General features: G+C 39.5%; 1 protein-coding gene across 1 annotated transcript; it reads right to left on the reverse strand.

Moving 5' to 3' along the window:
- Positions 1 to 19,221: 19,221 nt before the first annotated feature.
- Positions 19,222 to 20,771, reverse strand: LOC124977805 (RNA-splicing ligase RtcB homolog). The gene has a single exon (XM_047541657.1). It carries the CDS (start codon positions 20,769 to 20,771, stop codon positions 19,254 to 19,256), a length of 1,518 nt encoding a protein of 505 aa, XP_047397613.1. The 3' UTR covers positions 19,222 to 19,253.
- Positions 20,772 to 26,041: the final 5,270 nt, after the last annotated feature.

A 26,041-nucleotide genomic window follows, 5' to 3' on the forward strand; every position in this document is an offset into this window, starting at 1 on the left:
GGAATTTAAAAAAGACAAAAGAAAACTCTCCTGAACCTAAGGCATGCTTCTCATGAGTATTCTGTTGAATGATCTGTACAACTTAAAATGATGGGTGATAGGGTTTATGTTTTAGACAATAACAACACAACTTTCCTATCCTCTCCTTCTCTCTTATTTTTCCACAGTCCTTTTCAAATTCTGTTCTCTAATTGGTGCTGAATCTCTTGCTTCTACCAATGAATTAAAACTGATACAAAAATGTAGGTTTGTACATTTGCCTCTGTCTTTGGAAACTGACAAGCAATGTCATTTCAGTTCTTGGTCAAATAGGAATTCACAGTTCCATCCTCTATAAGAGAACTGGAGAGATTACTGTGTTCATGCATTTAGAGTTCTCAGCTCAGTGCCTGGGACAAAATAATAGCTGGTATGAGTCATAACTATTATCACTGCAATTTTAAACTAGCTATGATTACAAACACATCACCTGGTCTTAAATATCACAACTAGTTGCCAATGCATCTACACCAATCCCAAACCCAAAGATCATTATTTCTAAAGCATCTGATTTCAAGGTTTTACAATGTGAGGATTGCTCATTTCTTTCTCTGAATTTGTCTCTGCTTCCTTTTCCCATGACTGCTGATACATTGAAAATAAACTAATATAAAAATGCAAAGCACTCTTGCCTCAAAAGTGCTGTAAGAGTAAAATAATCATGCTAGGCTCATCTCAGAAGCCTCACTGTAGTCTCTTTAAAGTCAAATATCTGCTTATTTAGGCCCAACCCTCTACAGAGAAGCAGTGAAAGATAAGCCCTTTGCCCATGTTTTGGGTCTTGTTCAATCTTGGGAGAGAAATTCGTCCCTGGGATTCCTGAGGCAGACAGTGCTTAATTAATTCTAATGAACATGGAACTGTTAGCCCCAGCTCTTCCTGAGATGTGGCCCAGGAGGTTAATCTTCCATCTCCTGGTTAATTGATTTCATTCTCAGGTTGAATTAAGACTCAGTTTTCATTTTTGATTGAATCTGTCTTTGCTGACAGAAGTTTTCTGGGTGACCCGGAGAATCCTCAGCATGAACTAATGTGATGAAGCTGCAGTGACTCTATAACACCTCTGCTGGAATTGCCTTCCACAGCCTCTGAGTTGCTGGTGTTGAAATGTCATGCAGGAAATCACTGGGCTGGTAGGTAACTGGAGTCATGACTGTGAGGGTGGTGCCTGGCCCTGCTCCAAGGGTGTCCTGCACCTCTTTTTCATTTCGAGAAAGGGTCTTGCTAAGTAACTCAGGGCCTTGCTAAGTTGCTGAGGTTGGCTTTGAGGTTGGTGATCCTCCTGCCTTAGCCTCCCAAGCTGCTGGGATTATAGGCATGCCCAGCCACGAATGGTTTTGAGTCTTTTATATCTTCTCTACTCTAAATGTGGTCCTAGGGCATCAGCATTTCCTGGAAGCTTGCTAGAAATGCAGAATGTCAGGCCACACCCCAGACACAGGAACCAAAATCTTTATTTCATCAAAATCCCTCAGTAATTTGTATACTCATGAAAGTCTGAAAAGTAGTTGCAAGGATTTTATTTCTTCTTCATTATGGTACTGCAGGATACTCATTATGTCTATTCCATCTCATGATTATACTGACAGCTACTCTGATTTACATCAGGGGAAACTGAGGCTCAGAGAGGTCAAACAGCTCACTCAGCAGCAAACAAACAGAAGTGGGGTTGTTGAACATAGGCTTTCATAGGAGCAGATGTTCTTAATCACTTTGAAATTGGGAGGCTTAAATAAATTACCAAGTACTGGCCACTTAGCACAGTGCCTGGCCCACAAGAGATGGACAATACAGCAGGCCTTCCATAACCACAGATTCTGCATCCTTGGGTTCAACCAATCATGGATCAAATATATTTGGAAAAAAATACTGAGCATGTACAGATTCTTCTTGCCATTATTTCCTAAATGATGCTGTGTAACAAATACTCACAAAGCATTTACTTTTATATTTATTAGGTATTATAAGTCCTCTAGAGATAATTGAACTTAGGTGAGAGGATTGCATGGGCTTTATGGAGTTAATCTCTGTGGATACTGAGGAACAGCTGTATGTTCTGGCAATTTTCTTTGTTTCCATAATTCTCTTTCTCTGTTCCTGTTATTTCCAAATTCTTCCTTGCTATGACATTTATGCCAAATTCCTGACTCTCCTTTGCAACTGTACCTTGGAGGGAGTGATGTTTCATTTTACCCAGGGTAACCTGAAGCCTCATCTGGGGTGTTGCTGACTCTGTACCACCCTCATCCCCTCTGCAAAGACCTTGATACAGCCAGGGTGGGGGTCATCACTATAGGACAGCATCTTATTCTCTTTTTGATCAGTGTCATATGTTTTCCTAGGGTGAAGATAAGGGGAGTTTAGGATTTTCATCCTTATTTCCTTTTTACAAGGGTGTTGCATGCATGGAAGAGTCTTTGTCAGGGAAGTCTTTTTCTTTGGAAAAACAAGTGTCCCTGTTTTATAAATACTTCTATATTTTTAAACAAGGATAAGCATCTTTCTAGCTAACGACCAGCTTCTATGGTTTTAGTTTCTCAATAATAAGGATGATAAATCATAGAAGATAAGAGGATGGTAGAAGAGTTTTAAAAAAGAGAGAAACATGGAACCTGCATTAAATAAACAAGAATATTCTTTAGTACCATGACCCTATCATTTCTGGATCCAATTTTTTTAACCAGATGCATCTCAGATCCTATTAGGAGATCTTCAGAGGACAGATCAGATAGAAAGCATGTGACAGACACACCACCTTGTCAACCTTTTCTTAGGTGTTAGACATGAGTATACCTTGAGGAAATTGCTTGGACACAAGATAGAAAACTTCTGGGGCCACTGGGTAAGGGCCATACAGGATCAGATTATTAAAGTAACTTCTTTCCTTTGATTTATGTCCCTTGAGTATGAGTTTAAGGGCCTGCTGAAAAGTGGATTTATGACTGCATTAGGAAAAGAAACCTGAAATTCAGGAGGGGAAAGTAAAATATGCCTACACCTCGGAGTACCAGTCTGTTTACCAGAATGGAAAGTATATTAGTTCTTTGTTGCTACATAACAATTATCTCAAAGTTAAGTGACTTAAACAGCAAAAAAATGTTTGTTATTGCACATATCTGTGTGTCAGAAACTCAGGAGTGATTTACCTGTGTAGTTCTGACTCAGGGTTGCTTATGAGGTTATGGTCAAGGCTTTGGCAGAGGCTGTCATCATATGAAGACTTATGTGGGGCTGGACGATCCATTTCCACAAAGGCCCACTCACACAGCTGGAGAGTTGGTGCTGCCTCTTGACATGATGTCTCTGTACCCTGACACGTGAACTCTCGAGTGGCTTCACAATGTGGTGGTGGGCTGTCCTCAGAATATGTGATCCAAGAAAACAAGACAAAAACCACAATGTCTTTTAAGACTAAGCCTCATAAGTCACCTATAGTTGTTTCCGACTGGTGTACAAGTCAATCCTCTTCAGTGTGGAGTAGGCTACACAAGACTTTGAATACCAGTAGGCAGGAATCATTGAGGTACCATTGCTGAGGCTGAGTATCGCTTGAGATAAAATATAAGTGTCCAGCAACTAGGGGGTACATTTGTGTTCTGAGTTCTGGTCCTGGCTGGATTCCTACTTTTCTTTTAAATTTTCGTGATTCTGGGGAGTGAACCTAGGGCTTCAAGCATGCCAAGCAAATGCTATAATAAAGCCACATCCAGTCCTTACATTTCTTCTTAATTGTATGACCTTATATAGACCATTTGTAATATCTTCATCTCAGCTTCATAATCTCTTAAAGATGTCAGAACAGATCATCTCAAAAGTTCTAATGCAATGGGCTCTTTGTATGAAGGAAAGATTAGGAACTTGTACTCTGAGGATCTCAGTTCAAAGTCCAATTTCTTCTCAATTTGCTTTAAGGGCTAAGGCAAGTTATTTCCACTTCTGAAGAATGGATGCCAGAAATGCTAAGTGGAGGAAGTCCTGAGGATTAAAAGAGATAGTGGATATGGAAGTGTTTTGCAAATCTAAGTTCCATGCCCTTGTAAAATGTTATTTTATTTCCCTATAAAGAAATTGAAGCAGAGGAAGCCAGAAGGCAGTATCATTATCATGAAAATAAAATTACCTGCTACTCTTCAATGCACTACAAGCCCTCAAACAGGTTTTTCTATCCACAAGGACAGGTTGTGATATTTTGAGCTTTGCCAGGTGGTTATTATAATAGGAACAAAACGCCATATTATTTCACATGTATGCTTTGAAATTTATAAAGAGCTTTACTGACATTATTTTATTTGGGACTTATATTTTTGCCAGTATAAAATATCTTATTTATAAAAGTGTTTTTAAACTAGTACTTTTTAGAAATGTGGCTGCGTAAAATTCATGCTGGTTATTTTTATGATTGCTTATCACTCCCTCCCATGAAGTAAAGTCAGTCAGTTAGATCTCGTTCTTATCTTCTAACACAAGAGGAATTTGCATTTCAGAAAAGTTAAATGGCTTAACTCAGGGCACAGAGCTAACTAAGGATGAATCTGAAAAGGAATGTCTTATGCCAATGGCTACCACTGAGATAAAAGAACAATAAAACTAATAAAAATGATTATTACCATTCCATGCTATAAACTTACATTATGTTCTTTCCTTATGCCAAGTACTGGAATCATTAAGGTGAAGAAAATGTGATTTTTACCTTTGTACAGTTCACTCACTTGTGGAGGTGGTGGATCAGACTAGACTACAGGTAAACAACTTCAAGGTAGTAAGATGTGTTTCACTGCAGAAGTTTGTAAAAGTATATGCTTTGGGAGCACTTGATGACTAGGATATAGTTTTCTGACTGAGGTTGTGGAAAAGGGGGTGAGGCCTCTGGTCTGGATGTCAGAGGCTGCAGGAAGATGTTAGGAGGGTGGAGGTATAGGCCTTGATGCAGTGTCAGGGCTGGAGAGCACATGCTTGCTCCAGAAGTGATGGGGACAGAGGCTAGATTTGAATGGATGGAACTGGAGAACATTATGCCAAGTGAGGTAAGCCAGACTCAGAAAGTCAAGGGTTCTATGTTTACTTTCATATGTGGAAGTAAGACAGAAACAAGGAAAGGAAAAGTGTGAGAAACAGAAAGTTCAGTGGTCCATTTTTAGAGTACAGTATTTAGCCTTAAATGTAAAATTACTTGGGATGTTAGTAATTTTACTTACAGCTGGAGGGGCAAGCAGAATGAAAAGTTATAAGCAGTTAACACCAGCGTATAAAAATTCAAAGCCCCTTGATAAATAGGAGGTGAGAGGGAAGGGGCCTGACCTGACCAAGCAGAGAAAAACTCTGTACTTGCCAAAATGCACCCACAACCCAAGAATGCTTTCCTGCCACAAAAGAACAAAGGGAGGTAGAGACAATTAAAGATACATTTCTTTCAATAACCCAATAGGAGACAGTAAAACCTAGGCAATGTTCAAAAAGACTGTACACCTCAGAGTACTCAACCATTGAGGAACCAGGGGAGGGACCTAGCTCACTAGGGAATAAAATGCTAATTGTAACTCCTCTAGGTGTGCCTACTCACCCAGACGCCTGATCTTGCAAGACTGTCATTTAAAAGCCTCACTTTCTCTGTACCTTTTATTTCTCAGTCCATTCTTTGGATTTGGACAGGTGAGCTTGTTTTTCACAAAGGGACCTCATGAAAATATAAGAGAGACCAGTGCAGTAGAAAAAGGAGACTGGAGAGGGACAAAGGAAAGGAGAGGTACAGGGGAATGGAACAGACCAATTTACGCTATGTACAAGTACATCACAATGAATCCCACTATTATGTATAATTCACCAATACAAATTTTAAAAAATATACTTCATAAGCAACTAGAAAAGAGGAGCTCAAAGGGTCCAAACAAAAAGAAATGAGACAAGGAAATGCTAATTATTCTGATTTGACATTATACATTGTATACATGTATTGAGATAGATCACTGTACCCTGTAAATATATGCAATTTTTATATGTTAGTTAAAAAGAAAAAATAAAAGTAAATAAAGTGCTTTTTCTGATTAGAAAGGTATAAAGTTTTGAACAGATGGTATAAAGAGAGTCATGAAAAATCTGTTTAAAAAATAGGCAGCAATGAGAGAACACACTCATAGAAGACTAAGGAGATAGACAAGGTTGGTGTTGTCCCACACTGAGGGATAAGGAGTCTTATAGCCTTTGCCCAGTAACGTCAGTAAACATTTTCTGTGAAGCGTCAGACTGTACCTACCTCAGGCTTTGTGGTTGACATGGTCCCTATTGCAACTATTCATCTCTGCTGTTGGAGCAGGAAGGCAGCCATAGGCAAATGACTGTAAATGAATGAATGGGACCATATTTCAAAGAAACTATTTATAGACACTATATTTGACTTTCATATAAATTTCAGATGTCATAAAATGTTATCCTTATTTTGAAGTTTTCAAACCTTTTAAAAATGGAAATATTTTCCACTCACGAACCTTCCAAAACCAGGTTGTGGGGCAATTTTGATATACGACTATAGTTTGCTGATCCCTGTGGAGGCTCTACTGCCATATCTAACTTGACAAATTGCACATCTATCTGCAGCAAATGGAAACACTGCAGAGCAGCTTCTTGTTTCATGGCATTCTTCTTCAGACCATCTCTGGAGTAGAAACACACTCATAAGTAGCACAACTTAAGCATTAACCAGAGGAGGCGGGCATGCCTTCTCACACCATCTATTTTAGTCAGCTGTTTATTTTGGGGCTCGAGGTTTCAGAGGACTCAGTTCATAGATGGCTGACTCCCTTGCTCTGGGCCAAAGGTGAGGCAGAACATCAAGACAGAAGAGTGTAGTAGAGGAAAGTGGCTCAGGATGTGGCCAGGAGGAAGCAGAGAGAATGTAAGCTTAGCTCACAACATATATACCCCAATGGCACAGCCCCAAGGACTCACCTCCTCTAGTCGTACCCTATCTGCCTACAGTTACCACCCAGTTAATCCCTATTAGGGGATTAATGCACTGATTAGATTAAAACTCACATAACCCAATCATTTCACCTCTAAACTTTCTTGCATTGTCTCACACATGGGCTTTTGGGGGACACTTGATATTTAAACCATGACACCATCTTTTCCCCAACAGGCTGCAGGAGAGTCTGCAGACAGGTGAGAGCCTCTCTAAATTCTTCTGTTCTTGAGCCCCTGCACTGGCTGCCTAAGCCTGGGCTTGTGACTGCAGTCAGGTCAATGGCTGGAATAACTTGGCTCAGAAGGAAGACAAATGTGCCTGCTTGTTGAGTGGTGATTGAAGAGCAGAATCAAAGGAAAAAACATGGCAATCTAGCATTTGGAGTTGAGTAGTTTGAAATAATACCCTTTTAATTATTCTTCTAGGATTCTTGTCTATGCAGGTTAATGAGTCTCCACAGAAATGTACAGAGTGTTTGCATTATATTGTTGATATTACTCATAACCTTATTTCATACATGAGAAGTAGAGAAGCCAAAAGGGACAGAGTTCCATCTAGAATTGTACAACTAACCAATGGAGAAATTTAAGGGGATTACACCAGGTCTGCTGACCTCAAATGCCTTTATCTTTCTCCCACTCATGTGGCCTATTATTTGGTGCAAGTAGAATGGGGGTGTGGGAGGCACAGGGAAAAAAGGGAGGGTGAATGGAGCCCCTAAAAGGCTATCTTCTGTCAAAGGAAGCAAGGCATAGATGCCTTTATTCAGTTTCCTAAGGAGAGAAATTGGCATCCTTGGTCTGTTTTCACTCCGTGTTCTCCTCTGCCTTCCTCTCTACCCTCACTTCTCCCTTAAATCTCTCTTAAACTAGCAGGTATAAGCAATTATTGCTATGCCAAGAAAAAGCAAATAATATAAAAGCAAATAATATCTTAGTAAATATGATTTTAAGACACAACAATTCAAGTATTTGAACTTTAGCAGACAGGTGTTAATACAGACTCAGTCTTTTAACTATTATATTTTTTGGCACACAGGGAAGGACAGTTAAAGGGACTTCATGATTTTTCAGTGTGCCCTAAGGAATCCCCTGGTTTGTCTGAAATTAGGATGGTGAAAAAATAGGAGCAATATGGAAAATTCTCCAGTTTACTTCTTGCCTCTTCCTTTCTCAGTTATCCATGTCCCTTCAAGGTTATCAGGAATACATCTATATGATCCTGTTTTAGGTTTTGTGACAGTATGGCTGGCTGATGCTTTGAATGAAGGAAGTGGGTCCCCTTATAAGTTAGACAAAGAATGGCATCCTGGAAGGCAAAGCTACTTGCCACATTTTCTCAGGTTTTATAGAATTTTGTCTGAGCTGATTGTGTCGGAGCCTCCAAGTCACCTGAGCAAAGTTATTGAGATAACAGGGGACAGAGTAAGGACCTGAATTTGAGAAGGGAATTTTCTATGCACAAAAGGACCCATCACAGGTGGTATCTGACCCAAGTAAAGTCTCACTGCTGTTTGCTCATGGGATGAGTGGAGCTAGATTAAATGTTTTCTTTTAGCATAATGAGAAACATTGTGTGATTTTTTTTTCAAAATGCAAGAAAACCAAAAACACTCATTATTTTGACCTTATTGGTATTTGTGCTAAGATATATATTCCATGTGTATTAATCAGGGTTCTCTAGAGGAACAGAATCAACAGGAAGTATGATTATAAAGGGGATTTATTAGATTGGCCTACACGACCAGAAGCTGGATAGTCCACAATGGCTGTCTGCAACTGGAGAGCTGGAAGAATCAGCAGCTGTGCAATTCAAGATGCAGAAGTCCCAGAACAAGAAAGTTCAACAGTGCTACCCTACTCTGAGACCAGGGCTTCTGAAAATTACCTGGAGAATCACTGACAGAGTCTGCTTTGGAAGAGTGAAGAAGTGAAAGTCCGATAGCCTCAGATAATCGAAGCAGCGATGAAGAACTCATTCAAGAGCTGAGCTTGCATCTGCATCTGCTTCCTTGTTCTTCCAGTGTTTATTCCATCCTATTGGGTGGTGCCCCCCAAGCTTAGGGAGGGTCTCCACTTGAGTTCCTATCCCACATTCCAATCATTTCTAGGCATGCCCTCATGGACACACCCAGAAACCTCTTAATCATCAGCATCTCAATCCAATCAAGTTGATAATTCAAATTAACCATTACACCATGGAATCATGCATGTCAGGGTAGTGGCTTTGTAAAGAGGGCAGATTTAGGAGGTGGGCAAGCCCCTTAAGCTTTGTGAGTCTCCATTTTCCCATAGGTATTTTTGTAATTTGGAAGAGCAGTTATGTTGAAAGTAGGGCTCCAGTGAGGTGGCATAAATGAAGTATCAAACAGATGATCTGGCGTGTAGCATCTATCAACACATCTTTTCTATTAATGACAACCATGATAATAATTAAATAAAAATAATTTGATAAAACATTACTCTGAAAATCCAAATGAATTTTGATCCTGCCTCTCCACCATTTAGGGCTGCCTGATTTTTAGGGTCTCTGTAGCTTGTGGTTTACTGTTGGAAGAGGTTTTGATATACATATTATAGAATGGGGAGCCATAAGACTTGTATTTTGTCATGGGACTGTATGACTTCTTTGTTTTGTAAGCTTGAACAATTTACTTTTTCTGTGTTAATCTCATTTGTCAAAATAATAATGAAAATACCTGCCCTCCCTCCCATCCCTTGTAGATGAGGATCCATTGATATAGCATATGTGATGGGGTTTTATAAATTCCAACGTACTTCATGCATGTTGGTCTTGTCTCCTTTCCTTTTTAAGTGGTGTTTTTCTGCTCTCTTTCAACCACCCAACACTGTACTTCTGGTTAATAAATACATTTGTGCATGAATGTTTAGCTAATCATGGGAACTGCATTTACAATCGATGTTTTCCCTTGAACGGCAGAGTGAGCCATTGTGAGCTAAACTGTAGCAGTGGCATTTACAATAATAAGTTTATAAGAGCAATTGCTACCTTGCCTACTTTGCTAGTGTGGTGTAATAGAGACTATTTAGGGTGATTACATCAGTAAACTGGCAATTTGATAGAGCAGTTGGGGAAGAAAGCAAAAAGAAAAAGGCCTGGGATTCTGAATTTGCAGTTTGAGAGCACACCATACACCCCTCACTTGCTAGGAGGCTTTTCTAATGTTTTCAACAATATTGTGATATAGGTATTATTATCCCCATTTTCAGATGAAGAAAATGAGTCTCAGAGGTTTAGGTCAGCAGTATGCCCTCAGACTTGAGTTCTGTTTTTCAGAGGATGGTACCAGCACCAATCCAATTACATAAGCCCAAATCCTACCAGTTAGCTTTGATATATCCATTTTTCCCCACTTCTCATGTCAATGTATCATTCAGACTTGTTGATTTTAGTTGTCAAATATCCTCTAGATTCTGTTTATGCATTCCAGCTACATGAGCATTATGGATTTTGTACAATCACCATCTTGGCCTCCTACCTGTACACCTGGGTCCACATGGTTTCCTAGTCTATTTTCCACACTCTGGTCTGTGTGCCTTGTAGCTTACAAACCCCCTTGGAATAAGGGCGAACTTCCTTGTTGTGGCCATAAGTCTGTCTCAATTTCTCTGACCTCACCAGTTGCTCTTTCTTTCCGTTCCACACTGCACAGACTCATTCAGTCCCTTGAGTCCCTGGGATTGGATATGGTCCCTCACTGCATCTTTGCCTGGGCTACTGGCTCCTCCTCACTTCATCTACGTATGGCACATCATTATTCTGATTTCAAATACGTTTACCCTTTTGGGGAAGCCATTCCTGACCTCTGTGCCTTGGGCAAACCCTCCTTCTGGTACAGCATTCATAACAGGTATGACTTAGGTAACAGATATGTTAAGAGTCTGGCTCTACCTCTGAGGAATGAAATGGAGCCTAGTGTGCTAAGATACCCCTTAATGAATGAAGGAATTGGGCAAGGCATCATGGCTAGTAAGATGAATTTTGGATTTAAACTGATTCTTTTTGGTTCTAAAAGCTTTGCTCTTACCACCATTCACTTTTGAATAGTGCCATTTTAGCAGTAGGACTGATAAGTCTTTTTGCTAAGATCAAACATATTTTGGTTCCATCAGATGAAGCTGAATAAAAATGAGTTATTATGAACAGATCTCTTTCTCTCTTCTTTTCTCTCTCTCTCTCTCTCTCTCTCTCTCTCTCTCTCTCTCTCTCTCTCTCTCTTTCTCTCTCTCTCTCTCCCCCTCCCCATCTCTCCTCCCCCTCTCTCTTTTTTCTCTCTCTCCCTCTCCCTCTCCCTGGATTTTGTATCAAAGAGATATGTAATGAAAATGGATTTACCTAGGCTGATGGGGGAGGGCAGGGGCTGGAGAGAGAGAAGGGCTTCTTTTTCAGGAAATTGGACCTTGCTTCCTTCATCACTCTGGCTGCTAGGGAGTGAGATCTCTGTTAGAAGCATGTGCAAGTGTGTGTGCTGGGCTATGTATGAGTGGAACAGGTTCTGTGAATGAATTAAACTGTGTAATTAATGAATTTTCAGAAAATTACAAGTGGGCATGGGGTGCTTGGTACTCCTCCCCACCCACATGTCCCTGAAGTTGCTGGCAGCAGGATGGAGGGGAGGAAGAGAGAGACTCGGATTGCTATACTCAGTTCCTCATTTCGATTCTGCTACAAACCAGTAAACTCACTTTGGTCAAACTCTTTAATTTCTCTGAAAAAGAAAATCAGTTTCCCCATCCGACACGATTAGGGTGATGCTCTGAATTGCTTTCACATTTGACACTCCCTTTCTCTCTCTCTCCCCAACGATGAAATACCAGAAGCTATTCTCTTTTTCTTTCCTGGACATTATGGCTTTGAATTACAAAGGTGCCATCTCCAACCTAAATAACCCTTCGAAGAAATCAATCCTTTAATCATTTCCACCTGGTAAGTGAAAAGGCAAACGGAAGAAGCCAGTTGTCAATAGCTCTGGGGATGGCGCATTAATTCAGCGGAATGGGATTCATGTAAACACGTGCTTACCCAGCCATCATTGCCTTTCATTTTCCTTTGCAACTCAGAAGAAAGTGAATAATTTCCGATGAACGTCTCATTTGAACATATTGAAAAAAACGTGTCATTATCAAAAAGGACATTCAGTTGCTTGATTACCATATATCTCTGTGTATACGGAGACATCATTTTTCAGTTGCGGGTTATTTGCTGAACAGAAAGCTGCACGTCTTAGGGGCAGAAGAATTCTGTGCTTTCTGTGGTTGTTGAGAAAGAAGAATGGAAGGGAGCATCTGAGGTCATTAAGTTACTAAGGGGTCAGCTGCATTGCCACTTGTTTTTTACCCAGATATGAATTCTTAAAACTATGGAGGCAAAATTGTGGGAAAGAATGTGTTTGGTGGGTCTAGTTATTCTACCCAAGAAAAGTGCAAAAGAGAAAGAGCTAAACAATGTGTTAACTGTAAAATTCATTATTTCAGTTGCTTTTCTGCCCTTGAGTTCTTCTTGCTACCACTGATATTTTCTCACCCTACCTAAAATCACACTTGCTTACCATCTACAAGGGTAACCTTAGTAACTAACTTGTTTAAACTCTCTTTGCCTCATTTTCTGTCCTTGTGGCAATAATCCCTGATTTTTCTGCCTGTGTCATTGCTGTTCATACCTCATAAGACAATTGGTTGCATATAGGCTTTATAAAGTGTTATTCAACACACATCAGAGACAACAGCTGTGGGAGTTGTTACAGCATCTGCTTTTTTGGATTTTGCTGTTACTAATGGGTAAATGAAGAAGAGGCAAGTGTAAAATTTCCTTAGATCTTTTTTCCCCTCAAGAAAATGACATTACTCTTATATTTAAGGACACCTTTTGGCCTGGGATTGTGAAAACTGTAATGTTGTCAGGGCTTTGCAGAGTTTCAAGATTGCTAGTACAGAGCCATCATTTTATGTCACAGATTTTAGTCAAGGGGCTGGCCATGCCTCCCTGATGTGTACGGATCTTGCAGAGGGTGGGTATCAGTAGTCTGGAGTCACATCGTCCATCCTTTAGACTGGAAAGTCTCATGAGAGAAATGTTGAAGATTTAATTGGAGCGTATATCAGAGGTAATAAGGAATCCATCTTCTTAAAGGCTTTCTAGGAGATTTCCTGAAGATTTATAAAAGACCCTGCATTGATTAAATGACTCTGATGGTTCCCACTCAGTGGATACAATTCAGATCCCTAGGCCACTCACAACCACTGTTTCCTCATTTCTCAATAAGCTCCACTCATAGAATATATTTATGGAACTGTTTGTGCTATTTATCTTAATATTCTGATCAGCAGAGCCAACATACAAAAAAACCAATAAAATTGCAATACCATGAGACTTCACTTAAAAATTATCTGACTAAACTTTATTTAAAAATACAGATTTTTTGGTAACAGTTTATTATTAAGTAAATGAACATTTTATAGTGCTGTAAAATTATTTAAATTTCTTTTCATTCAAAACCTATGAACTTTTATGTAACCCACAGACACTTTCACAAATACTTTACTTTCCCACTATAGAAGGATTGGTGTTTAGATTTCTAAACATCATGTATGAGGAAAAAATCACCCATAAGCACAACTGCAAAAGCCAACAACTGTTAATATCTTGGTCAATTCTGTTTCTTCTTGCTTTGTCTGTATTTCATGTAGTTTCACCTAATATGATGAAAAAGCATATACATATTTTACATAACACATTTTATTGCTATAAATAAATTTATTCATTATAGAGCAATTAAAACATACAGAAAAATGTGAAAAGGAAAATCAAAGTCACTTAGAATCTTACCAGTTAGAAATATTAAATATTAAAATTTGATGTGTTTCTTCAGAGTATTCTTTGGTATGCTTTTTTTTCATTATGATTAGCTACATATAGAAAAGACAGAGAATACTGTAACAAACACATATGTACCTACCACAGAAAAATTTAAAATATTAATATTTTTCTACATATTCTTTAGATTCTTTAATTTTTCTGTTATTCTTTTTTGTCTCCTCTTCCTTCTCCTCTTTATTCTCCTCCTCCTCCTTCATTACTGGGAACTGAACCCATGGGCACCTAACCCTGAGCCACATCTCCAGTCTTTTTTTCATATTTTATTTAGAGATGGAGTCTTGCTGAGTTGCTTAGGGCATTACTATGTTGCTGAGGCTCATCTTGAACTCATGACCCTCCTGCCTCAGCCTCTTGAGCTGCTGGAATTACAAGCCTGCACCACTGCATCCGGCTTTCCTTCTTCTTAATAAAACAAAACATTACAGATGTGGTTGAAGTTCCCTAAGCTCAATTACATCTTTTCAAGATTCATCCATATTGAGATGTGCATCTCTGGTCTATTTAATTTGCCTGCTGAATAAAATTAATATTGCCGTGTACCTTCCTGTATGGTATCCCCTCCCCCTTATCTTCAGGGGATACTTTCCAAGGCCTCTGTGGAGGGAAACCCTGGGCAGTAACTATGTATACTATGCTTTTTCCAATGCATACAAATCTACAGTAAATCTTAATTTGTAAATTAGGCACAGTAAGAGATAAACAACAAGACATGACAATTATAATGTCTGCAAAAAAATTACTTAAAAGTTGTAAATTGTTTATTTCTGGAATCCTCCATTTCATATTTTTGGACTGCAGTGAACTGAAAACATGGGAGGTGAATCGTGAATATGCAAGGACTGCTTCACAGGTGAAGAATCTCTCTTACTATGGACCTAGAGGTGGGATTCCTAAATTGTGGAGTAGGCTTGTCTTCAGTTTTCTAGAACTGACAAATTGTTTAAAATAATAAAAATTTGTATTCCCACAAGCAACACTGAAAGACTTGTTTTGTTTTTTTAGCATATATATATGTGTATGTGTGTGTATATATATATATTATATATTATATTTTATATATATAATTTTTTGGTAAACATTTTTTGTAAAGCTAGGGTATTTTTGCCATTTTTATGACTATAAAACAGTATTTTTAAATTTATATTTTGCATTTATTTATTGGCAATAAATGTAAATTTATTTCTAATTCATAATTACCATGGATTTGCTTTCAGTTTCACTTATTTATTAGGCACTTACAAAATGCAAGGTTTCCTGAGGTTGCCTCAAATTCTAGTGTTTTCCTTTGTCAGCATCTGAACAGGTCATGGTTGTAGAAATTGGTTGTAGTAATGGGAAGGATTTTATCAAGGCAACTTTATTATCTTCTTACCTACCTTCCGTGTGCAAATAACACAAAGTGTAATTACGAGCAATATTGACATATCCCTCTGCTTATCTTCACGGGTTACTTTCTAAGACCCCCATGGAGGGAAACCTTGGGTAGTTACGAATTCTATGTCTGTGATGCTTTTTCCAATGTATACAAAGCTATATGCTGTGTCTATTTCCTGCCACTCCAACATTTGACATGGTCTGTTGGAATAAAGGACACAACACTTGACATGGTTCTGTTGATCGTCCTCCCTCTTGGGGGCCATAGGCGTGGCATGTCTCCATGTGTAGTTGCTTTTTAATATTAATAATCAATATATCATTTAGAAACTTATTGGAAAAACATTGGGAAGGTTTTACTGTATTGGGACACAAAATAGTGCACAATAAAAATTTGGCAGTAATACATAGATAAAATATATAAAAATAAACAATTGTGGCTGTGTTTGAGTTTAAAGGAGACTGTGATTGCTTTAGTATAATAATAGATGGATAAAGAGGCATTCCTCTGAGCTTGGATGCAGTGTTTAGCCTTTGCTGCTTTCTTAGTTTCAATAGTTGATTCTAGAGATACTTTACACAATAAAAACATTTAGGTTAGTCATAAATATAATTTGTGCTTTTCCTATGTTTAGTCTAATTCTTCGAGAATCAGATAAGATTGTAGTTCGTCATTGTGTGAAATTAAAGTAGGCTAAATATTAACTATAATTTGATTTCTTTGCCCTTTAATAATAGTAAAAACTTTTCAGTGTTAAACACTGGAGTTCATGGTGGGAGTGGTATCTCAGAAAATCTAGTGATGTGTTTGTTCTGAAGGTTAAAGGCTGGCAGATCATGGTGCCCTCAGTTTAACTGGGAGTCAAGTTTGTTTCAGTTTAGCTGGGAGACAAGATTGTTTTAATCTAGCTGGGAAATAAGATTGTTTTGGTCTGGACTGACATACAGAGAGAATGTGTACTTTGAGAAGAAGCATAGATTGTACTTTTGAAGGTTTTTCTTGTTTTAATCTAACCAAAAAATGATATAATCATTACTAAAGAAAAATATCTATAAAAAGACTGGCAGAAAAAATAAAGACAGATTCAGCCTCAGAACACTTGATGTCTCTGTGTGCTGTTTCTCCACCGCGCCCATGCCTCCCATCCACCTAGGACCCCCGACCCCTGCTAGGGCTTGGACCCCGGCAGCTATAGTCAATCTTAATTTGTAAATTAGGCATAGTAAGAGATGTATTTCAAATGTGTTTATGAAAATTATCAAGTTATACATACAGTACCAAAGCACATAAGTTCAAGTCCCTCTTCATTCTTCTCTTCCCCTATTACATAAACATTTGTACATAATCTCTACTTTTTACTTAATACTTGTGTTTATGCAAAAATGCACTGAATATTCTTCAACATATCTCCTTGGGCTGTGAGCAAAAGTTGTGTGTCATTTTTTTAACTTAGTGTTATCTGTCAACATCAGCACAGTTTTCTATAATATGGAAGTATCATGACTAATCTAACTTGCCTAATTATGGGCATTTAGATTGCTTATAATTTTCCATTATGCCCAAAAACATTGTGGAAAACGTTCTTGTAAATCTCTTTGGACATCCCTATGAGAATTGCCTTAGGGGTGATTTCTAAAAGTGTTATTTACTTGCTAATATTTAATTCCTCAGGGAATAGAAAATTCTATGGGGGTGTAAGACTAAGTACCTCTATCCTCTAAGCTTTAAGTCGTCATAAAATGGGGAAATTAATAATAACTACCTGATAAGGTGGTTTTGAGAAATAAATGAGATAATATATATAAAGTCCATAGCATAGAGTTTGGACCATAGTAAAGATTAGAAAATTCCCTCATGTTCCCTTGCAGTCAATCCCTGCCCTTATACTGGAGGATATTTTTCCAACATAGATTTTAGAATACCACATAAATGGGACCATACTGTGATCATTCTTTGTCATAGGACTTCTCTCAGTCAGCATAATGTTTTGAGTATTCAATCATGTTCTTGCACATATCAACAGTTCTTCAATTTTTTTCTTCCTATCTCACCTCCTAGAAAAGGAAGCTAGAAAAGAGGGAAATGAAACACTTCTTCTCACATCAGAGCTGAACTTGTTATCAAATATCTCTAATTGGTTCCCATGGTGAGAAAAATCCAGTTCTGTGCAGAACATAACAGGAAACATAACAGAAGCCAAAAAAAAAAAAAAGCCTCCCAATTTTCTTTGCAAAAAGCGATTATGTTGACTGTATTTCTCATATGGTAAACTGAGGCATAGAAATAGCTCTTCATCTTTGTTTTGTCACCATCAGCTTTCTATCACTCTTATTTTTTACCTGGGAGTAAAATAATGGTTTCAATAATGTTGAGAAAAATCAACAAGAACAGTATAAACATTTTATTGAATGTGCTGGATATGGTACGTAGGGGACAATTAAAAATGGTTTATTTCTTCTCTAAGTTTCTGTGGACTCATTCTTACCCACACATTGGATGAAGGTCTTTCTCATTCCATATTTCTCTGAGCCATTTGAATTGTTATGAAGTCTTGTCCAGTGTAATTTCAAACTTCAAATATATCATCCAATTTAAAACTTAATCCTTATTTGCATACTTTCATATATAGAACAATCAATGAGAAATAGTGAAAAAGATATGTCTAAAGAGTCAATGAATTAATCAATGGAGCGAAGAATGGCTATATGGACAGATATGATAAAGCAAAAATCTATTTGGTGGGTACACATATGTTCACTGTACAAATTTTCAATTTTACTGTATTTTGAAAATTTTCATAATAAAATATAGACTAGTCCCTGAACTTAAAAAATTTCAGCTTTACCATGGTATCTTGTTTGTATCCAGCTGAAGCCATATTTGATTTTGAATTTTGATCTTTTCCTAGGCTGGCCATATAAGGTGTGGTTCTTTCTCAGGATGCTGGGCAGTGGCAGGAAGACTCAGTTCCCAGTCATGAGAGGCAATGCATACTTTGTGGCTAAACTTTGGTTTTAGGTAGGTGGGTGTTATAAATGCATTTTTTTTTTAAACAACATATTGAAACTTTATTAGATTTTTTTATTCTGTGTGGACTCAAGCAAGGCCTTAGTAACTTACAGTGATGGTCCTTTAACATCTTTGAGACATCACCATACACAACGTAAAATCTGATTAGGTGGCACAAGACCATCGACACAGAGCAACTGTTAATGTTGCAGCTGGCCACTTAATGCTTTTATAACAATTCAACTGCAAATGTAAAGGTTTTCAGTTTCATGTGAGGGTTTTTTGCTGTTATGCAAAAGCATTACTCAAAAAAAAAAAAGTTTGCCAGGTTAGGCCTAATTAACGACAGACATCAGCACATGTCATGCTGCAGGTAACTGTCTTTAGTATGAGGTTGCAAGGCTATGAAAAATTATTTTCTCTTTTGGGTCCCTATTTCCTACATTTTTGCACATGTCCTCCTCAACATGTGTCACTACTTAGTCACCCAATGTCCTCACTACAAGTCCCTGGGTACTCTCCAGGTAAGAGGGGTATTTAAGATTTTGCTGAGTACAGGGGTGGTTGGTAGATGAGTGGGTGAATGAACAAAGTGAAGGGAAAAAAGGAAACATTCCAGAATCATATTTAATAGAATGTTCTTCAGGACATCTATTGGGGTATAAACAGAATCTGGTGTGAAGAAATTCATTTTGATGATTAAAGGCAGTTCTTGAAACCTCCCTGCTAAACAATTTTCCTAAATATCTATGTGACTACCGAGGAGCGCTTTCCTCCCTTTCCAGATGGCCCCCTCTGGAAGATCACTTCACAACACTGGCTCTGGGAAGCGGTGGCCTCACTGTTGGTCATTTTGGCAAGGACAGTTTCAGCCACACACTTTGAACCTGCCATCTTAAGTCTGATATCTGAAGAGTGTTTCAGTCCACAGCCACTTCACTGAGGGTCAGTGGTGTCCAGAGGCCCCATCTTGTTCTACCCTTTGATAATAGCAATTGGTCTCAGTTTGATGGCCTTCTTGCTGATTCCAGCATCATGGCAGGTGTTCACCACATCTGTGACGTTCTTATAGGACTCAGGAGCCTCTTCCATAACCAATTTGGGTGAGGCAACATGGATTGCAATTCCCATATCTGCCAATTTGTCTAAAACATCCTGGAAATCTAAATTACGCTGAGATTTTGCTCGGGACAATGCACGGCCCGCTCCATGACAGGTAGTTCCAAAGGTCTCAGTCATGCTCTGTTCAGTGCCAGTAAGAACATAGCTACAGGTTCCCATGGTGCCACCAATGAGCACTGGCTGTCCGGTAAGTTGGTAATCAACAGCAATGAGGGGGTGGTGAGGGGGGGAAGCGCAGGTGGATCCCTTCCTGTGCACCAACAGTGTCCGTTCTTTTCCGTCCACCACATGCTGCTCTACTTTGGCAATATTGTGAGAAACATCATAGATTACATGCAGGTCCAAGTCGTCAGGGGTTGTGTTGAAGACCTTGGTGAAAGCCTGACGGGTTAAGAAGGTCATAGAAGAGCGGTTGACCCAGGCATAGTTTCCAGCTGCTGCCATTCCCTTTAGGTAGTCCTGACCCTCTGCAGAAGCGATTCGAGCACAAAACAACTGACGGTCATTGACTATGATCTTGTCTCTCTTCATGGCTTTTTCCATAGCTACCAGTGCATCTGTGGCTACTTGGTGGCCCAAGCCTCTGCTTCCACTGTGGATCATCACACACACTTGTCCTTTATGGTCGATGCCCATTTTCTTAGCAGCATACTCATTGAAAATTTCATCCACCACCTGGATTTCTGCATAGTAGTTACCTGCTCCTAGGGTCCCCAACTGAGGAAGGCCTCTTTTCTTGGCCCTTGCAGAGACCTTGTTGGGGTCAGTTTGCAGCATCCTTCCATACTCTTCACAGTGCTCCTTGTCTTCGGCCCAGGCATAGCCTTCCCTTAGGGACCAGTCCACACCCATCTCCAAGGTCTCCTCCAAGTCTTTGGCATTCATTGGGATCACACCTTTTGATCCCACCCCGACAGGAATGTGGTCAAACATAGCTTGGGCAAGCTGCTCCTTCACAGGTTGGACATCACTCTCATCCAAATTGGTTCTTAGCAAGCGCACTCCACAGTTGATGTCAAATCCCACACCACCTGGGGATACCACTGCTTCAGGATCATTCATATCAAAGGCAGCCATATTCCCAATAGCAAACCCATAGCCTGAATGGACATCAGGAAGACCAATAGATCGATGAACAATTCCAGGCAAGGCTGCCACATTGCCAATCTGTTTCATGGCTGGCAGGAAGCCACCAACACCACCACCTCGACAGGCATTCATTAATTCCTCAAATATTAATTTCTCCAGAGCATCATTCACATAGAAAACTCCTTCAACCTGCATGTTGGGCACAAAGCCCTTTTTGATTCTCCAGCAGTTTTTGTCGATCTTTTCCAGGAACCGTAGCTCATCGTTATAAGTGTGACTCATGGCGGCGACAACGGTGGTAGCAGCTGGGTACCGGGCTCTGAAGAGCGTAAATGCATTTTTGATTATGGTGTTTTCAACTTGTCAGGACCCTCTTGTAGTCAAGGAACATCTATATCAGCAAAACAGTCTCTTCTTCTCCCTACTTTGTGACAGCCTCAGTCTGGAAAACCGGCAATAGGAAAGGGGGAGGTGGGTGGTGGGTTTGGCTTGTTTTTCTTACTCATGTTAGTAGTGGTTTCTAGTCCTTCGATGGCTGGTAGGAGGAAGGCAGGAAAGAGAGATAAGGGGATGGTCATGGTCTTCTTGAATGTGTCAGCCATATTTTGACCTCACGTTTTGGGTGCAGAGTGCTTTGCTGGCCCTTTCTCATGGGGACCATTTTTGTAGTCCTCAGAGATTTCCCTGATAGGGATTTGTAACTGCAGTTCACTAGCTTAGGCAATACATTTTCTGGATACCCATTTACCACCGACTCTCATGGCTCAGGGTAGCCTCTCCCTGTTGAAGTTGCCTTGCCGGAGGCAGGAAAGTTATTAGGGCAGAATCTTCTTCAAGATCCATAGCTGGTTCCCTGTTATGGAGTTCACATTTGGTGCATAGAAAACACACACCCAGCTTAACTTGGAGTATTGGTCATTCTCAATTTAAATATTTCTATTTTCTCTCTGCCCTCTTATTCCAGTTCAGTCACAGACCATTGTCTTTGGGGTTTATTCTTGTGTGAATAGTGAATGTCAGTTCCAGATCTCTTCAGACTTCTGAAACACCTGCTAATTTGGTGATTTTTGAAGTTCCTTTTCATGCAGCTCACTTGCCTTAAGAGAGAGCAGGGGTTGGGAACGTGGATCAGTGGTGAAATGTTTGCCTAGCACGTGTGAGACGCTGGGTTCCACCCCCAGCATTGCAAAACAAGCAAGCAAGCAAACAAACAAACAAAAAAGATGAGGGGGCTGGGAGGTAGCTCAGTGGAAAAATGCTTGCCTCCCACATGCCAAGCCCTGGCTTGTTCCCCGTTAAAAAAACAAAAAAAATCCCACAAAAAACTCTGAGGGAGAAGCTTTTCCTCACCCATGAGAAGGAAGTAAGGAGAGGGTACATAACAGCATGTAATCCTTTCAAAGAAGTTCTCAGTGTAAGCCTCCAGTGAAACTTTGTTTCTCTAAAGTTTGGAGGTAGATAACAGCCTGTCCTGGCAAAATTTGTTTTTGACTATACCTTTTACAAGTCTTGCATAGCAGCTCTAGAATCATTCTGACTGTTCTTGACAGGATTCTTGATAACTTGTTTGGCATTTAATGTCTGGCTCCAAAACCAATCTTGGATAAAACAGCCTTTCCATTACCCTGCAACAGCAGCTAATCTGTGTTTCCTTTTGCTGTCTCTCCTATAGTAGAATATTTATGAGATACAGATGTTTGCAGAGAAGTGTTTTGCAAGTAGCAGTTAGAACCCTACCATAGAAAGGGGCCTTGGAGACCCACTAATCCTACCTCTTCTCTTCACAGAGGAGACTCAGATATGTGATGTGGTTTCTCTGGGGGAACATGAGTAAGTATCAGAAGAGATTAACTAATTTTTGGTTCACTGCTCAGAAATCAGTTTTTTATAACCTCCCCTCTGCCAGAGAGATAAGAATTAAGACAGTAATTTTCCTCCCACTTCTCTGCTGTGACTGGGACTATACTTCATTGCTGCACATGTTGAGCCTGTGAGCTGTGAATGACTGAGAGCTGTGTGCTTTCTCCGAGCAGCCTCATAGGACCCCTGGGCCACCTGAAATGGATTGCCCTGCCTTCTTTTGAGCAACTACCTCTGTAAAAGAGGATATGGTCTGGAGGGCTTTATTTGGCTTTGTGAGTTAACTGGAAGGAGAGGAGGCCAATTGTGAACGAGGGTTGCAGAGCACGGGGGCCATTTGTCTGATGGCCTGGAGGAGTACAGCCATAGCTTTCTCAGCTACCAGTTGAGTAACTGCTTGTGGCTGACACAAAGTCTGCCTCCATTAAATGTGGGGATGCTTTTGTTCTCTGTATTTCAGGGAGAGTGTCTTTTCTCCTTGTTCTTCTGAAGGGCAGGACAGACATTGCATGTAGAGCCCATCCAGGCATGGGTGTCGTTGGTAGAGTCAGGTGGTAGTGAGTGACCCAGAGACCGCTGCTGTTGGCAAAGGCTCCATTTGTGTGAAATGCACCTTGTGTTTGTCCTACTGACCAGGGCTGTGGTGGTCTTTACGTCTGTCCCGTATTATTCATGACAGAGAAGGAACTAGGTTATCTATTCAATGCCCCTTTGGGTATAGAGCTCAGGTTAGGATCTTTATGTTCATTATTTTATTCAACTTCATGGTAACCTTCTCATGCTTTCTCTTTCACAGATGAGAGAGTGGTGAGTAACTTCCCCGCATTACACAAGTCAGAGGTAGAGGAGCCAAGTTCTTAAAGCAATCTATGAGAAGACCTCTCCCCACAAATACTGGTAAAGGGAATAGTATTGACTTTGTGGTGACACTAATCAAACTGATATTTAATGAAAAGCAATAGTTACCTCCTGTAGCTCCAGGAAGAGCCACTTGACTGTAGCTAATCGATGATACAAATGCTTCTATCAAAGGAATATGTGATTGGTTTCACCTGCAGTAATAGAACACAGGAATGTGGGAAAGAGGAGAGCTCCTGGGATATTGGAGGAGCCTCTTCCTTCCAGGGCACCCATCCTTGTTAAACATGGATATAAGCCCACTCTGTCAGGTTTTGCTGCTCTGCCCTAGGAAGGTCATCACATCTTCTGCTTTCAGATTTTTATATACTCATCAGGGTCAAAACCTTTGATTAAGGACAGAACTGAAGTCAAATTGTCTTCTCAAAACAGATTTGCTGAGGTGAGCAGGAGGGAGTTTTGGAGTGAGAAGGTTTTGGCTGTGAAGGAGTAGTGGGGTACAGTTGGAATGGTCCCAAATAGACTTTCCTGTGGTCACACCTCCTGCCAGACAAGGGCCTATGAGAAGGAAATCCTACCCTTCCAAGACTACCCATCACCAACTGTGGATATTGGGTGAGAGGGGCAGAGTTGGGACAGCTGCTCATGGATGGCAGTCAGTCATTTCCAGTTTCTAAGGTTAGTAGCCCTGGCCCTGTCAATCACATCATCTCCTAATTGGCCATGTGACCTTTGTGGTATGAATTGCACAAGAGATGGATGTCCTCTCTTCTGTCTTCCTTCACAGTGACCCTCAGTGTCAGGCCTGCTCCTTCCTATACAGAGATTAATCAAGTAGGCAGGTGAACGCTGACTGAAATGAGACTTGCAATAGAAATGATTGGGAAACACTATTTTAATGGCAGGAGTGTGAGTGGGGGTGGGAGGGACAGTCCACACAGGAGCCACTCATCGTCTTAGGCAATGTTAGAAGTGTAAGATTGATTCTTTGACATTTCCTTCTCATTTGTGAGGTTAATCTCTCATCTTTTCCCAAAGTCTTCTTATTCCAACTAATTCTTCCCCTTTCCTCATCTCTCTCTACCTTTGCTTTATTTGTTCTTGTATGTGTCATGTATGTTTGTGATGTGGTGGTTTTGAAACATAGACTTTTCAGGAGTCCAGAAATTCCACATAAAACTTATTATGAGGCTTAGTACTTTCCTGTCTCTAGTGCCCCTATTTCTCTGCCCTTCAGAGGCAATTACTTTCAATCCTTCTTTGAACAGTTCCCTTCATATCTCTAAATAACATGCTTATCCAGTCACCTCTCCATTTGGAAGGATGTGAGTGTTCTCTGATTTCTCCTTTCACCACTTTTCTGTGCAGACTCCTCTCTATCTCCAGGCTCCTGCAAAAGCTGGATCATTTTGATCAATCAATATTCAGTATTTGCAATTTTATGACTATATAAAAATGCTATTTATAGCAGAATCATATATGTATATGATGATACAATTTCCTTTTTTGGCACAGTACTTGCTTTCTCTGGAATTAGTAATTATTTTCTGACTAGTCTTCATGTTCCATGTAGTTATCATTTTCGGGGGTGCTGGGGATTAAGTTCATGGTGCTCTACTACTGAGCTACATCCCAAGTCCTTTTAATTTTTTATTTCCAGACAGGACTTTGCTAAGTTGCCTGTCTGGTCTCAAACTTGTGATCCTCCTGCCTCAGACTCCCAAGTCATTGGGATTACAGGCATGTACCATGGTGTTCAGCCTCTATGTAGTTATTATTACTTTTGTTCAACCTTTTCCTGTTGGTGTTCCTCTAATGTTAAGGCATGACAAATAGTCTATGAATTCTATTTGTGTAGTGATCCCTCTTCTAGGGTTTTTTTCTTGAGTCAATATGAAGTGATATTCCCTAGATAGCTGCACTCTTGACTGTCAGCTTGGGAATTACTTTGCCTTTTTCTGTTTCTTAGATCCTAAGTCTTTTAGTTTCTTCTTTTATTCTCTCATTTTGCTCGAGTATATCCTCTAATAACTTCCTTAAAGAAAGGATATATTGAAACAAAATTTTCTAAGAAATGACTTTATTCTTTATTACTCTTAAATGACTGATTGGTTATGAAATTCTAGGTGGGAAATAATTTCCCTGTCAAAATTTGAAACTATTATATCATTATTTTTTAGCTTCTGGTGCTGCTGTTGAGAACCCTGAAAACATTTCGATTCTTGATTCTTTGTTAAGAATATTTTATTTTTGGTTTCTGGAAACTTTTGTGATCTTCTCTTTGTTCTATCTTCTAAGTTTTTTAAAGATGGTATACAAATACATGACAAAAAACTTCCACCATTATGTAAAATGTAATGTGCCAATAAAATTTTTTTTTAAAAAATACAAAGTATGCCTTTCAATTTTAGGAAACCATTTTCTTTTGTCTATTCTTTGTCTATCTCTGTCACTGTCAATTCTGATCATTTAAATATTGAACTTCTTTTAGTTTTATTATCCATTTTCTTCTGTGTTTGAACCTTTTTCTTTCAGCTTTATTTCTAGAAGAAATAAGGGACTTCTACTAAACTTTGTCTCCCAATCCTTCTAATGAGAACATTCTTTAAAAATCTGCTGTCATATTTTCAATTTTCAAGAGCTTTCCTGTTTTTTTGAATTGGGTTCTTGTTTCATGGAATGGATATCTACCTTTGTTTCTTTGAGGACACACAGGATAGGGTTTTGAAGGCTTTATCTCCTAGCACAGTCCTTTTCCATGCAGGTTGTTTTTGTCTGTTTGCTCTGGCCTGTGCCATTCTTGTTAGAAGATTTGCTCAGATGTCTGGTGACCT

This window comes from Sciurus carolinensis, chromosome 2 (assembly GCF_902686445.1).
Source record: "Sciurus carolinensis chromosome 2, mSciCar1.2, whole genome shotgun sequence".
Classification (NCBI taxonomy): Eukaryota; Metazoa; Chordata; class Mammalia; order Rodentia; family Sciuridae; genus Sciurus; species Sciurus carolinensis.

What these genes read in the sequence shown, in the direction of transcription:
- LOC124977805 (XM_047541657.1), bottom strand. Translation starts at nt 20,771, where the DNA reads ATGAGTCACACTTATAACGATGAGCTACGGTTCCTGGAAAAGATCGAC.